The sequence below is a fragment of the Oryctolagus cuniculus genome, chromosome 10 (genome assembly GCF_051225735.1).
Source record: "Oryctolagus cuniculus isolate XC-2025 breed Fujian yellow rabbit chromosome 10, ASM5122573v1, whole genome shotgun sequence".
Classification (NCBI taxonomy): Eukaryota; Metazoa; Chordata; class Mammalia; order Lagomorpha; family Leporidae; genus Oryctolagus; species Oryctolagus cuniculus.
The window spans coordinates 104,111,887-104,127,437 of record NC_142876.1 but is presented as its reverse complement, the minus strand read 5'-3'; the positions used below and the strand labels follow the sequence as shown (position 1 = coordinate 104,127,437).

General features: G+C 51.5%; 1 protein-coding gene across 9 annotated transcripts in view; it reads left to right on the top strand.

Annotated features, from left to right (window-relative positions):
- ZDHHC3 (zDHHC palmitoyltransferase 3) overlaps positions 1-15,551 on the top strand; it is a 57,981-nt gene that overhangs the window by 15,049 nt on the left and 27,381 nt on the right. For 5 of the 9 annotated variants that reach the window (XM_008260501.5, XM_089306436.1, XM_017343760.4 and 2 more), the window contains exon 2: positions 2,905-3,234. The exons of 3 other annotated variants lie outside the window; for them this stretch is intronic. In XM_008260501.5, the coding sequence (XP_008258723.1) occupies positions 2,929-3,234 (306 nt within the window). In that variant the 5' untranslated portion in view covers positions 2,905-2,928. Of the gene's footprint in view, positions 1-2,904; positions 3,235-15,551 lie in introns of those variants that run through there. One more of the 9 variants, XM_089306437.1, reaches the window with a different exon arrangement.

Genomic DNA, 15,551 nt, shown 5'->3' with positions numbered 1-15,551 from the left:
TTTTTTTTGCTTCATTTTTAGGATTCATCTCAGCCATCCAAAAAGCCCTCATGGGGCAGGTGTAGTCTAGCAGTTAAGATGCCTATGCCGGTTATGGGGTTGGGGGGGAGCCGCTATGATCAAAAGTTGTACTTTGGAAATTTATATTTATTGAACAAAGTTTAAAAAAAAATGATGCCTATGCCCCATCGAGAGTACTTCTGTTCAGTACTGGGCTCTGGCTCCTTACTCCGTTTCCTGTTGATAGAGGTCTTGGGAGGCAGCAGGTGAGGACTCAAGTAATTGGGTTCCTGCCACCCACAAGGGAGACCTGGACTGAGTTCTAGCTTCAGCCATTGCAGGCGTTTGGGAAGAGAACCAGCAGATGGGAACTCGGTCATGCTTTTGTGTGCACTTGCTCTTTCACGCACTCTCTCACTTCGTGTCTTTGCCTCTCAAAAAAGGATAATACTTTTTAAAAAAGATTTATTTATTTGAAAGGCAAAGTCACAGACAGAGGCAGAGAGAGGTCTTCCATCCGCTGGTTCACTCCCCAGATGTGACCACAACAACCGGAGCTGTGTGGATCCAAAGCCAGGAGCTGCTTCTGGGTGTCCCACACGGGCAAAGGGCCCCAAGAACTTGGGCCATCTTCAACTGCTTTCCCAAGCCATAGCAGAGAGCTGGACCAGAAGAGGAGCAGCCAGACTCCAACTGGCACGCATATGGGATGCCAGTACTGCAGGGGGCGGGTTTACCAGAAAGCCGGAGTGCAGGCCCCATAATAATACATTTTTAAAATGGCCCTCAGGGTGCAAGTGATGGGAGGAGGCAGGTGAGTTGTCACCATGTTGATCACACCACGCTGTTCTGCAGGGAAAGCAGGAGTCATGAAGAGTGTATTGTTCATTTGGTGGGTCACCACTGCTTGGAAACAAACATCAGCAAACTTTTCTAGAGTAAATGCTTGTGGCTTGTGGGTCATTGGGTCTCCTTCAGAGCTACTCACTTCTTACCAGCCAGTATAGTACAAAAGCAGACAGAGATGGTATATAATCCAGTGGTGTGGCTTTGGGCCAATAACACTTTAGTGGTTTAGAACTTAAATAGTAATTGTGGCAACATAGGTGACATACTTAGGAATCTGTGGTAGCAAGAAAAAAAAAAAAAAGAATTCCTGCATCTGTAGAAGTAGTTAAAATGTTGCCCTTTGGAGTCAGTGTGGAATGTCAGCCTTTGTCCTGCCTTGGCTGAACAGAAGTCAGGATCTTTGCTAGCCCGGGTCAGGTCCCAGACATCCCTGATCTGCCATCTCCTGCTGTCCTGTTTGATACTGCAGAGGGTGGGCCCACTCTTTGAATGCCCTTAGGTTGTCCCTGGCTGCACTACATTGTCCCTGCCTTCTGGAGAGCACAGGTTGCTTTGTTTGTAAGTTCTGGTTGGTGTGGTAGGCATTTTCCCTGTAGGAGTGCCTGGGTTTGAGTCTCCACTCGGCTTCTGATCCCAGCTTGCTACTGAATCCTTGCTGCTCACATGGGAGATCCAGCTTGGGCTCCTGGCCCCTGATGTTGGCCCAGCCGTCCTCCGCTGCAGGCATTGAAGCCTGCCCTTGCCCTTCAGAGCCAGAGTCTTGAGGACAGTGCATGTAGCCAGTGCTGCTTCTGAGTGATTGCCTCTGCTGAGTTCTCAAGACTGAGTTGTCACTTGCTGTGCCATAGCCTGTGCCACAGGTGACTTGTCCATGGCACTCAGATCTGATGGTGAACTAAAACCATCTCATTTTCTGAGAAACCTGGTGGCTCGTGATGCAGTAAGCCAGAGAGGTTACCGTGAAGACAGAGCAGGGACATCTCTCTTCCCTGTGTCTGTGGCACAGAACAGGTTTCAGACATTGCTTCTTAGTTGTGTCACTGCTGTCTCCAGAGACTTGGGTGAAGCTGTCAGCAGGGAGGAGTGCTTTGTCCCTCTGTGCTTGTTTCTGCAGGAGTAGGAGCCTTTCCTAGAGAGTGTGTGCACGGTCGGTGAGGTGTGCAGTGTGCAACAGTCGACATCACTCACACAAACGCCTCCACCGGCGCTCTTGGCTTTGACACCAACAGCCCTGGGAGGTGGTGGCCAGGGCTGGAATGTGGGTGTTCCCACAGGAGAGGAAACGAAGGTTCATGAAAGCGCATGGCCAGGTGGTGGAGAGCATCGTTGAACTCTTCGTCCAGCACGTTCTACCCTTGCTCCGTCACCCACAGGGTCAGCAGAACTCAAGGTGTCTTACTCCAGAAAACAACCTTACTGGCCAATCGGGCTGAAATAGTTGATTGGTTTCAAGAACTTTATCTGTCCTAGTGACTGTTGTGCCTTTATCATTGACTAGTGCAGTGACCTTGAATGTCCTAATGGTTACAGCTAACACTAGTCCTAGGTCACCACTGTTTTTCTCATACTCATCCCTGTTACTCCTGAGCAGCCTCAGCAGTGTCTGGGTTTGCCCTTGTCTGCTGAGGGGGGTTTGCCCTAAGCAGTTGGCGTACCTCACTGCCCTGTTGCCCCTCTTCCTCTGCTTTAAGTCAAAGCTTGAACTTAGCCACTGAAGCGCGGTCTGCACAGATCTCCAGCAGCTGAGAGGCCTGGGTTCCCCTTCTGCCTCTAAGTGGCGTGCTGTGCTGCTGCTTCTGCTGCAGCCGGCTCTGGCCGAGCGTGCAGCCTTCTCATTCTCATCATGGGAAGTTTTGGGGCAAGATGGTCCCGTTGCTCTAAGGCTAAGGAAACTCAGGAACAGAGAAGACAACTCGTATTTTAAATGAAAAGGCATCCAGGAAGCCTTCAGCCGGGGGTTCGCACGTGGATACTTGGGGCTCGCTTTGCAAAGGTGGTTTTGTCCGTCCCCTAACTGAAGGACATCATCGAGCTCCTGGGTGCTTTCTCTTTCAGATGCCAGTATGGACAGAATAGCTTATGATGCTCATCCCCACCCACCACTTCCGAGACATTGAGCGGAAGCCAGAATACCTCCAGCCAGAGAAGTGCACCCCACCTCCCTACCCTGGTCCTGTGGGAACCATGTGGTTTATCCGCGACGGCTGTGGCATTGCCTGTGCGATTGTCACCTGGTTTCTGGTCCTCTATGCGGAGTTCGTGGTCCTCTTCGTCATGCTGCTTCCATCCCGAGACTACGTGTACAGCATCATCAATGGAGTCATCTTCAACGTGCTGGCCTTCTTGGCCCTGGCTTCCCACTGCCGGGCCATGCTGACGGACCCCGTGAGTATGTCTGGGCTCGTTTTGACCAGCCCACACTCTCCTCCTTGGCCCTGGCATGGCCACAGCCTGCATGTACCCCCTGGACCTTGAGAATGTGGAGAACAGAGGGGCCAGGACTGGGTGGGAGAGTGTACCCTCCCCCTTATTCAGAATTCTCTGGAACTCCAACTAGGGAAGAGACTAATGTCTGTACCACAGCTGTCTGTCTTGGTTGAATGATACCATCCATGCATTGATAAATACGTTGATGGAGCCTTCTGTGGGAGGGGTTTGACCTAACAGACCTGGCTAGAAAGACACACTCAGATGACCCTGGACTCAGGGGCCAGGTGATTGGGAACTGAGCCATGCTGAAGGGCTCGTTCAAGATGAGGCTTCCAGTACATGTAGGACTGGAGCCAGGCAGATTTGAAAGGAAAGCTACAAACAGTTCCAGGAACTTAGACAGAAATGACCTTCACTTTGCTTAAGTGTGGTTTATCTTTTCCTGAAAAACAGGAGTAGCATGTATGGACCATGGCAGACGCCTCTTGGTGAATATCTGTATCTATGGCAAAGCAGTGATGTTCTGTGTGATGACTTAGCTAAATATGTCAAGCCACACAAGTGGCTATTGGAGGTTTTTGCAGCCTGGTATTAAAACACCCATTGCTATTCATTATCAAGGGGCTGCAGTGTTGATAAAGACCTCCTGTGGCTTCATGTCTCAGTTCCTGGCATGTGTGTTTAAATCGGGAAAGGGAAGGCACCGCTGATGGCAGTGGGCCTGGCTGCACAGGTTTTGTTTCTGTGAGCCCCCAGGAAAGCACAATAAGGAGGGTGGGTCCTCCCTTATCAAAAGGCTCCATTTCCTGCTGGCTCAGGTGGTAGATTGGGAGTCTGTCCCAAGGGAGGCAGCTTTCCCCGGCCCATGACGCATCAGTGACTGGTCCAGCCAGTGCCTGTTCACAGGCGAGTGTCTCGGTGAGGCGGCACGCGCTGGCAGGCAGGGGCCTGCTGGCCCGGTGTGAGTGCTGCTGACGGGCTCACACAGCGGCCATCGCCTGAGGGAGAAGTGTAGACTCAAAGTGCCCCCGAACACAAGGGGCCGGGAGAGTTTTCCCACAGCACCAACTTGGTCATACTGAAAACAAGTTAAGGATTCATTCAGAAGTTTTTAGATGCCCTTGCTACTGGGATACAGTAGTAAAAGATAGTGTTTTGCTCAGCTTGTACTCGTGGTCCAGTGTCTTCAAAGCCCAGGTGTTGAGGGAACCTCTGTGTAGAGAAGAGATGGGAGGGGAGCCCCCTATGATGAGCCCCATGTGATGGCAGGAGGAAGCGTGGGTTTCTGTGGGAGAGCGAAGAAGTGGGTGTTTGTCTAATTGAGGGTGACTGCTTGGAGGAGGTGTTGTCCCAGCCAGTTCGTGTCAGAGCAGTGGACGCTGTTAGGGGAGGTGGAAGATAGGGCAGGAAGACATACACAAAGACGGGAGAGCAGCTGTGTGGCTGCTGTGCACAGCGAGGAGTTGGGGACAGTGGGACCTTAGGAGGAACAGGGGTCTGGGTTGCTGGTGCGGGTGCGCTGCCAGAGCAGGGGAGTCCGGGTTACTGGTGAGAGGCAGTTTAGAACCCCTGAGGGTTTCAGACAGAAGGGTGGCAGCCTCGGGCTGTCTTTCTTTTTTTTTTTTTTTTTTGACAGGCCGAGTGGACAGTGAGAGAGAGAGAGAGAGAAAGGTCTTCCTTTGCCGTTGGTTCACCCTCCAATGGCCGCCGCTGCAGCCGGCGCACCGCGCTGATCCGATGGCAGGAGCCAGGATCCAGGTGCTTTTCCTGGTCTCCCATGGGGTGCAGGGCCCAAGCACCTGGGCCATCCTCCACTGCACTCCCTGGCCATAGCAGAGAGCTGGCCTGGAAGAGGGGCAACCAGGACAGAATCCGGCGCCCCGACCGGGACTAGAACCCGGTGTGCCGGCGCCGCAAGGTGGAGGATTAGCATATTGAGCCACGGCGCCGGCCTGGGCTGTCTTTCTTCATGGATCACCGTGGAGTAGTGAGGAGTGGCACTGATGGGGAAGTGACACGAATGTGTGTTTATTGACTGCCTGCTCTGTGAGAGGTCCTTCCTGAGCCAAGTTCCTGCCTCCCTAAAGCTCATGTTCCGGATGGATCAAGAGACTGCAGAAAGTGTCAGGTGCTTTAAGGATGGTAAAATAGTGTGACTGCACGTTGAAGGGGTTACTTTAGATCAGGTGGTCAGAGCACACCTCTCTGAGGCGGTCCCATTGAGCTGACCTGAATGACACGGAGCTGTCAGCTAGGCATGGACGATCCAAGCACAGGGTCTGCCAGGCAGTGGAGAAAGGAGGTACAAAGGCCCAGGGGCAGGATTGTGCGTGGCATGTTCAGGAAATAAGGACTAAGACCAGGCTGACCAAAGCACGGTGACAGGCAGAGGGGTTATAAGAGGTGGAGGGGGCTGCAGAAGCCAGGTTGTGCGGGACCTTGCAGGTCTTGTGAGAGCTGTGGTTTTATTATAAGTGTGGTGGGAAGCCCGCAGAAGCAGGGCGTGATCTGATTTGCTGTGTGCTTGGTGCAAGCTGGCAAGAGTAGAAGCAGGAACTGGAGGTTGAGACAAGACCTTGCAGTGGCTGAGACCAGGGCAGGAACAGTGAAGCAGGAGAGAAACAGTTGGATTTGCTGTGTTGTTGTTTTTTTTTTTTTTTTTTTTTTTTTTTTTTAATACCTGAGAGAGGAGCTACTTAGGAAACTCACAGTCCTTTTTTTTTTTTTTTTTTTTTTTTAAGGTTCATTTATTTTATTCAAAAGGCAGACTTAGAGAGGCGGAAGTGGAGCAGCGTGGACTTGTACTGGCACCCGTGTGGGATGCTGGTGATATAGACAGTGGTTTAACACACTGTACCACAGTGCCGGCCCCGCTGTGTATTTTAAGCCACCGATTCTCAAGGCTGGCTGCATTGTAGAATCCCTTGGAGAGCTTTTAAAAAGTATGGATGCCTGGGCCCCACCCCCAGAGGTTCTGCTGTTACTGGTCTGGAGGCAGACCCTAAGTGTTGGGATCTTGAAAGCTTCCACATGTCTCATGGTCAGTCAGGCCTATGGACTGCGGTTAAGAGAATGGAGAGAACCCAGTGTGTAAAACAACGGCAGCGCTGCTGTCAAGGGCTCCCTGAGGTCCCACTGCAGCACCAGGCTTCCGATGAACAGAGTTGAGAGCTCTACCTCCAACTGCAAGCAGACCTATTAGGGATTCCTTATTAATGCTGTAGGAGCGAGGGCAGTCTGTTTATAGACAGGAGTTGCTGCAAGGTTCTACTAAGGCATTCCCTGGTGGATTATAAATGTTTGTATCTCAAGAATCCCTGTTGCCCACAGTTTTTCAAAACATCCATAGGCGTATGCAGCAGTGTATGCATTGTGTATCATTTTGGTTTGTTACTGATTTAGAAAACATAAAATACTCTAATGTTCTTCAGCTAGAGCAGTAACTGTACCACTTGCAGCTTTGCAATTCTTACTCCAAATGTAACATCAGAACCATCTCACCCCCCACAGCCTTCTGGACTGTAGCAGTCACTGACTCCAACGCAGCAGTATTTGGGCCCGCATAGAGCTGGTGCAGAAAAGGAAAGGGGGAAATGACTCATCAGTGTGTCTGCAGCCCCCTTAGAAGTGAGGTTGCCGCTGGAGAAGCAGGCTCTCGGGGTTAGGCCTGTAAACAGAGCGAAGAGGCTAGATGGACAGAGGAGCACAAGCCAGGCTGGTGCTGGGCTCTTGGCATCTGCTCCCTGCACACCCTGAGGTTGTGTAATGGCATCCAGGGGACTTCTGGCTCCTGTAGCGCTCCAGGTGTTGGAAGCCTCGCATGACTCGACTTGCCCTGAGGAGTCAGCCTTCTGCACACTCCCTGGACGCCGGCACCTTATCGTGGCACCTCTGTTTTCCCCCTTTGCCGATTTCGCTATTTTTTCTTTTGATTCCTCATCCTGTGAACTCCCTGTGGAATCCTGAGGGACTCCCTTTCAAAGTTAGATGGAGGACAGTGTCTGTCTCTCAGATGTATAAAGCTGAGAGACTGTTTTTGTATGGGCTACTAGGAAGCTCAAAGACAAGCGCTGTGTAATCAGAGCAGTTGTAAAAACTCCCACCATCAACATATCTTTGCTCTACATTCCCTTGGATCTAATTGTTAACCTCATAAATTATTTCACTTCTGAGATTGGAGAAAAGGAGGAATATAAAGCCATTAAACTTCACTGCCTTGCTGAGGAGAAGAAACGTCATCTGTCTACCTACCACAGCCCCCTTCCCATGTGGCCCACCTTGTGACCACCTCACCACACACACTGCTGTGGGCATTCACTGTAGTTTCCGCTGCCCAAGGTCATCCTTGGAAATGCTGGGGCTCACTTCAGATGTGGGGTTAGAGTTCCCTTCTGGAGTCTCTTGGCAACCTGAGCATGCACTGTAAACAGCTGGAAGACGGATATTTCCTGGGAGGAGGTGTGGCAATATTGGTCCTCCCAGAGCAGCCGATGATCAGCTAGAGGGCCTCGGCCTACTTGCCTTAGGCCGGGTCAGGGGCAGGTGGGAGCAGGCAGCCGCGTTCTCCCGTGGGACAGGCACCTTCTCACACCTGCTGCTGACCCACTACAGACACCAAAGGAAGTGACTGAATTTGGGCTTGCCTACCTCCTGCCTTTCCTTGGAGAAGACCAGGGGTCTATGGCACAGGCCTGGGCTGTTCACCATGTCCCTGGGAGAGCTGTTGGAGGGAGAGTTACTGCCCGACCTGCAGGAGTGTGCAGGCGTCCTCCACAACCCTGGAACTGTTTCAGCATGTTTGATTGCTATTGTCTGAAATGGCTAGAGATTTTGAAGTCCTTTGAAGTGGTCCTAGAAAATCATTAGTGTTAGTTTAGCCCCATCCCCACTGTTTCCTTATTATTATTATTATTTTATTTATTTGACAGATAGAGTTATAGACAGAGAGACAGAGAGAAAGGTCTTCCTTCCATTAGTTTACTCCCCAAATGGCCACCACGGCCAGTGCTGTGCCGATCCGAAGCCAGGAGCCAGGTGCTTTTCCTGGTCTCCCATGGAGTGCAGGGCCCAAGCACCTGGGCCATCCTCCACTGCCCTCCCTGGCCACAGCAGAGAGCTGGACTGAAAGAGGAGCAACCGGGACTAGAATCTGGCACCCATATGGGATGCTGGTGCCGCAGGCGGAGGATTAACCAAGTGAGCCACGGCGCCTGGCCGCCCCACGGTTTTCTTAATAAGATTTATTTATTTGAAAGGCAGAGTTGCAGAGAGGCAGAGGCAGAGAGAGAGGTCTTCTATCTGCTGGTTCACTCCCCAGATAGCCTCAACAGCCAGAGCTGAGCTGATCAGGAGCCAGGAGCTTCTTCTGGGTCCCCCATGCTGGGCTCCAAGGACTTGGGCTATCCTCCAGTGCTTTCCCAGGCCATAGCAGAGAGCTGGATCAGAAGTGGAGCAGCCGGGTCTCAAACTAGCACCCATATGGGATGCCGGAACTGCAGACGGCTGCTTTTACCCGCCATGCCACAGTGCCACCTCCCCCCATTTTCCTTGGTGTCCTTTTCACATTGTTGTGGTATCCTAGGTATTTACTAGAGTAGGCTTTGTGATCCTAGGCCTGTTTCAGTCTGTCGCTCCCCCTCTTCATGGGGGAACGACACAGGACCCTGCGCTGTTCTTTCGTCTGCTCGGCCCTCCCCGGGTTTGCTGCTGGTTCTTCCCGGGTTGGCTACTATCCCTTCCACCTCCGTGGAAGGGCAGTTCCCCCTGGCCGCATTCCCCACTTCCGCAGGGGAGCGGCACACCGCCGGCCGGCTCTCTCGGGGGCTGCACGGGTTCCCTTAGATGTTCCCCATAGATGTTCCTGGTGCATGCCGTCTCTCTCCTCCTTTATAGTCCTTCTCCGCCAATCCCAACTCGGCTGAGTACGCTGCTCTCCAATCAGGAGCAAGTCCTACAGTTAATTGGTTGAACTGGAGGCAGCTGTGCGGAAGCTGTTTACTTCTCTCCCAGCGCCATATTGTGGGAGAGCAGATGCATAGAATAAGTCTTAATTCCAGTAACAGTCTAGTCCGGGCTGCTCCCCACACAGTCTTTCATGTGTTTTGTTTATTTTAAAGACAGAGTTACAGAAAGAGGTAGACACAGAGAGAAAGAGAGGTCTTTCATCTATCTGCTAGTTCACTCCCCAAATGGCTGCAACTGCCAGAGCTGAGCCAAGCCGATCAGGAGCCAGGAGCTTCCTCCTGGTCTCCCACACAGGTGCAAGGTCCCAAGGACTTGGGCCATCCTCCGCTGCTTTCCCAGGAGCATTAGCAGGGAGTTGCATCGGAAATGGAGCAGCTGGGACTCAGACCAGCGCCATATGGGATGCTGCGCCAAAGCACTGGCCCCTTGTGCCAGTCTTAATGTTAGGAGTGACAATGTCATCGACAGAAGAATGGTGTGGCATGAAGGCGATTTTTCTTTTAAAGATGGTTTTGATCTTAGTGATATAATAGCTTTGTTTGGGTTTGTTGTCTGCTTTACTGCAACTTCTGTTTCTAGTGATGATTTGAAGGGTTTGTATTTTTTTTAAGAGATTTATATTTTTATTTGAAAGTGAGAGAGAAGGGGATCTTCCATCTGTTGGTTCACTCCCCAGATGGCTGCACAGCCAGAGCTGCATCGATCCGAAGCCAGGAGCCAGGAGCTTCTTCCGGGTCTCCAATGTGGGTGCAGGGGCCCAAGGACTTCGGCCATCCTCCACTGCTATCCCAGGCCACAGTAGAGAGCTGGATTGAAAATGGAGCAGCTGGGGCCGGCGCCGTGGCTCACTAGGCTAATCCTCCGCCTAGCGGCGCCGGCACACCGGGTTCTAGTCCCAGTTGGGGCGCCGGATTCTGTCCCGGTTGCCCCTCTTCCAGGCTAGCCCTCTGCTGTGGCCAGGGAGTGCAGTGGAGGATGGCCCAAGTGCTTGGGCCCTGCACCCCATGGGAGACCAGGAGAAGTACCTGGCTCCTGCCATCGGATCAGCGCGGTGCGCCGGCCGCAGCGCGCCGGCCACGGCGGCCATTGGAGGGTGAACCAACGGCAAAGGAAGACCTTTCTCTCTGTCTCTCTCTCTCACTCTCCACTCTGCCTGTCAAAAAAAAAAAGAAAAGAAAATGGAGCAGCCGGAACTTGAACTGGCACCCATATGGGATGCCGACACTGCCAGTAGCAGCTTTAACCACTATGCCACAATGCCGGCCCCTGAAGACAGTTTTTAAAGTAGCCTTCTCCAGGACAAACCAGAAAGCCCTGATAAATGTGTTCTGCCTTCGGGTAGAGGCGCAGGTTTTTGACTTGGGTCACTGAGATGTGAATGTCGTTCTGCCGCCTCTTGGCCGCGTGGTCTTGGGACGTGGTGGGACTTGTGTGCCTGTGAGGAACATAATGGTCTCTGCCTCATGGGTTCCTTGTCAGAATTGGCTGGCAAAGTAAGGTTTTGTCGGAGAGCGTTTGGAATTGTGCCTGTCACAGAAGTGCTCCGTAAACATGTGTCACGTCATGGTTCTTCAGCTTGGGTTTATTAGACACAGGCCGCATAGCAGGCCCTGGGCGGTTTGCTGGGTAGGAGCTGAGAGTCTCTCTTGGCTGCCGAGTCTGCAGTCTCGCAGGGGTGGTGTGCGATTGAGTCAGTGCTGTGTATTTTCACGCGGAAACAGCGAGGCTGAACCAGGGGTTCTGCCTGGGTTGTCTTGGGGCTGTGAGGAAGAGGGCAGAGAAGGTGATCCTTGGGTGAGGGGTTTGGCTTTGGTGCAGGAAGCAAGGAGGCAGCCGACGCTGTGGCCTAGTGGGCAAAGCCACCGCCTACAGCTCCAGCATCCCATATGGATGCCAGTTCAAGTCCTGGTTACTCCTCTTCCAATCCAACTCTTCGCTTATGGCCTGGGAAGGCAATGGAAGATGACCCAAGTGCTTGGGCCCCTGCACCTGAATGAGAGACCCGAAAGAGGCTCCTGGCTCCTGGCTCCGGATCGGCCTGCTCCTGCTGTTGTGGCCATCTGGGGCATGAACCAGCAGATGGAAGACCTTTCTGTCTCTCCCACTCTATGTCTGTAACTATCTTTGCAATAAATAAATAAAAATCTTAAAAAGGGGTGGGGCGAGGAGGTGCCTGGCCGGCTAGAGGGCTGGAGTCTGTGGAGATAGGTCCGAAAGAACACATTCTTTAAAAACACAAACAGCGCCGGCACACCGGGTTCTAGTCCTGGTTGGGGCACCGGATTCTGTCCCGGTTGCCCCTCTTCCAGGCCAGCTCTCTGCTGTGGCCAGGGAGTGCAGTGGAGGATGGCCCAGGTGCTTGGGCCCTGCACCCCATGGGAGACCAGGAAAAGCACCTGGCTCCTGGCTCCTGGCTCCTGGCTCCTGCCATCGGATCAGCGCGGTGTGCCGGCCACAGCGCGCCGGCCGCGGCGGCCATTGGAGGGTGAACCAACGGCAAAGGAAGACCTTTCTCTCTCTCTCTCTCTCTCACTGTCCACTCTGCCTGTCAAAATAAATAAATAAATAAATAAATAAATAAATAAATAAATAAATAAAAAACACAAACAGAAAATGGAGGGAGGGAAAGAACGGAAGAAAAAAATGTCACTAGAAGCAGAGCCTGGAAAGTGCAGCTGTACCAACTGCTGTGTCTCTGGGGCTGGCCCAGCTGGCATCTCGCTCTGAGAGATGGGCTCAGGTGGCTGGGCAGGTGCAGTCTTGCCTAGATGGGATGAGGCGTCTGAGAGGTGTCTGCGTGGAGGCGTGCTGTTAGAGGGCCGCTGTTAGAAAGCCCAAGCTCTGCTACATGATGTCTCCAAGCTTGCGCTACGAGAAAGGCAAAGGGTCTGCGTTCTGGCATACTGGGTTAAGTTGCTTCCTGTCATCCTGGCATCCCACGTGAGAACACCAGTTGTAGTCCCAGCTGCTCTGTTTCTGATCCAGCTCTCTGCTGATGAGCCTGGGAAGGCAGTGGAAGATGGCCTAAGTCTTTCGCCCCTGCCACTCACGTGGGAGACCCAGATGATGTTTCCGACTCCTGGCTTCAGGCTAGCTCAACCCCACCAGGGTTCTGGCCATTTAGGGAGTGAACCAGTGGATGAGAGTTCTTTAAATGTCTCACCCTCCCCCTCCACCCAACTCTGCCTTTGAAATAAGTAAAAATAAAACCTAAACAACAACAACAACAACAAAAAGACAATAGTGAGACCATTGAACAAGAGCTCTGACTGCTCTTTCCTCCTGCTGCCTTGCATGTAGGATCAACTGAATTTCACAGCAAATTCTGGGGGCGGGGACCTGCTTAAAAACTGGGCCTGAAAAATACATTATAACCCAAATAAATAATAACCCAAATAAAATGAGGCACCTGGGTCTTGGCTTGGAAAATTTAGCCCCTTCATCTGTTTGGAGAAATGATGTCCCTTTACACTTTTCCTCTTGTACATGAGACAATGGATCCACAAGAGATATCAGTTTCAGAATCTCGATTGCTTTTTACAAGAAAGAAAATGGCAACTAAGGCCCTGTGGCCTTTGTGGGACCCTCTTCCCCTGGATGAGACAGTCCTAACTTGGTTACAGACTTCAGTAGAGGAGGTCTTACTCCTACTTTGGGTTGTTCTTGCAGTTTGTTTTTGCTTGTGTGTTTTAATAAGTGTTCTCCATATTACAAAAGCTACATGTTCATAATAGAGCATTTCAGAAGGTCAAGAAAATAAGTACCTGCAGTCCTACTACATGAGATAACTACAAATGCTTTTTGCAGGTAGCCTTTTTCCCTCTGTGTCTGTGTGTGTAATTGGTACTGTTTCTCATGTCACCATGTATTTTTGTGGCATATTTAATGTCAAATCAACATTCTCAACGGCATTGTACATACCATGTGATCCTTGCCCACAAAAGTTTATTTTCTTTTGTGATAGCTGAATGCAATTTATAGAATCATTTTTCCTATTTTTGAAAATTTTTTTTAAGATTTATGTATTTAAAGTTTTTTTCACCTTAAGATTTATTTATTTATTTATCCTCAGGCTCAGTCCCCAAATAGCCGCAGTGGCAGGGACTGGGCCAGGAGCCAGGAACTTCATCTTAGTCTCCCACATGGGCAACAGGGAGTCGAGTGCTTGAGCCATCTTCTGCCTTCCCAGGCACATTAACAAGAAGCTAGGTTGGTAGTAGAGCATCTGGGACTCAGATTAGCACTCTGATATGGGATGCTGGAGTTACAAGCTGCAATTTAACCTGCTGTGCCACAACAACAGGTCATAAAAAAAAAAAAAAAAAAAAAAAAACTTAATGAACCCCTTGAGTGAGTTGAAAGGGCATCAGGCCCCGCTCCTGAGACGAGCATGCGTGTCAACAGTAGCCTTGTGTTTCCTCAGGCTCTGCTGGTCTCCAGCCCCTTGTAAGCCTCAGGACACAGCTGTGGGAAACTGACTCCTCCTCCAAAGGACATGTCAGCCTGGTGGCGTCTCAGGAGTCCTCACCTAGGCAGAAGGAGGCTCAGCAGGGGAGAAATTGGGCCCTAGCAAAGAGAGGTGGAGAGGCCCAGATCCCCGCTCTGGATCTGTGCTGGGACTGATTCCCGCCCCTCCCCTGCCAGGTACCCCTACCAGCTCAGCCTCCAACAGGATCCTGCTGGCATTCCCAGGACCCCCGCCCTGAGTCCTCCTTCCTCTTGCTTAGCTCCTGATGTACTGGTGACCAAGCTGTTCTTGAGGTGCTCGGCCTTGGCTACTCCACCAGCTGTTGGGAGCTCCGAGTTCCCATCCCTTTGTGCTTCCACAGTGCTTGGCATGGTATAGACTTTGAGGAGAGAGCTGTTGGTTGATCTGTCTCTGCAGTTGCCTTAGCTGCGATCTTTAACCCCTGCGAGTCATTTTCTTAGCAAAAGACAAAACCACAGCTTCCTTGCATTCTGAGCCTTTAAAGGTTTTTCTGTTTCTTAGTGGTTCTTCCCTTTCCAGGATTCCTTTTTTGTAGAAAAAGTTCTGATACCCCATCCTCATTCCTTCTGCCCTAGGAGACCCTCTGGCCTGTTAAACTGTGTTCTCACTCACTGTGGGCCCTCTCAGGACTTGGAGGAAGTCCCAGGCTCTGCTGTTCTAATGTAGATTTAACTTCCTTGATCATAGTAGCTTGTGGATGCCCACTGAGGATTGGAGCCTGGTCACACAGACCTGACACGGGGGCTGTGGGCACGGTGGGGGGGATGTCAGTCCCATCCGACAGCCACAGCTTGACCTGGTGTCAGATAGTACTTGGGAGCTAAGAGAAGCAAGAGGAGTTACCAGGATGGCATGATTGTTCTTGGCCCTGCTACAGCGTAAGTACAGGGTCTGGGACCTGGGCAGTTGTATGCAGCAGTGCCGTATCAGAGGCCGGGCATCTGTAGTTTCTTGAGAACTTGAGCACTGGGGCTGGTGCTGCGGTGCAGCAGGTTAAGCCACCACTTGCTGCACTGGCATCCATATCAGCGTGCTGATTCAAGTCCTGGTTGCTGTGCTTGGGATCCAACCTCCTGCTAATTTGCCTGGGAAAGCAGTGGAGGATGGCCAGGTACTTGGGCCCCTGCCCATAGGTGGGAGCCCTGGATTGGAGTTCCTGTTTCCTGGCTTCAGCCTGGCCCAGACCTGGCTGTTGCAGTCTTTTGGAGAGTGAACCAGCAGATAGAAGATCTCTTGATCTCTGTCTCTCCCTCTGTCATTGTCACTCTGCCTTTCAGGTAAATAAAATAAATTTAAAAAGTAGGGGTTTTTTTTTTGTTTTTCATTTTTTATTAGCAATTAATACAGAGATTCTACTGGTGCTCATCTGTTCTGTTTGTCACTCTCTCTATCATAGGTCTCTGAGATTTTAATCTCTTCTCTCCTATCTGATCCAAATAGCACAGGCACCTAAGGGTTCTTCTGGAAGCCCTAATGTCGCCTCATGGTTCTGGGCAGCCTGTACAGAAAAATCCATTCCTTCCTTTAGGTTGGTGGCCACTCTACATAGACAGGCCCCAACTGTCAGCCCAGCCTCCCTGCGCACACCGCGTTTCCCTGGCTTCACTCTCACTGCTTTGCCTTTTCCCCGTCACCCTGCTCCCCCTAGCTGGAACCACTTTTCTCCCATAGCTCTGCTTCACAAGCCCCTGCATGTTCCTGAAACCTCACTCTTGGAGAATGTCTCCGATTCCTCTGGTTTGTTGGCTGCTGCCTCCTCCGTGCCGCCTTCAGGTCTTCTACAGTGTATACTGCCCTTCACTAGAAGTGTTTGTCAGCT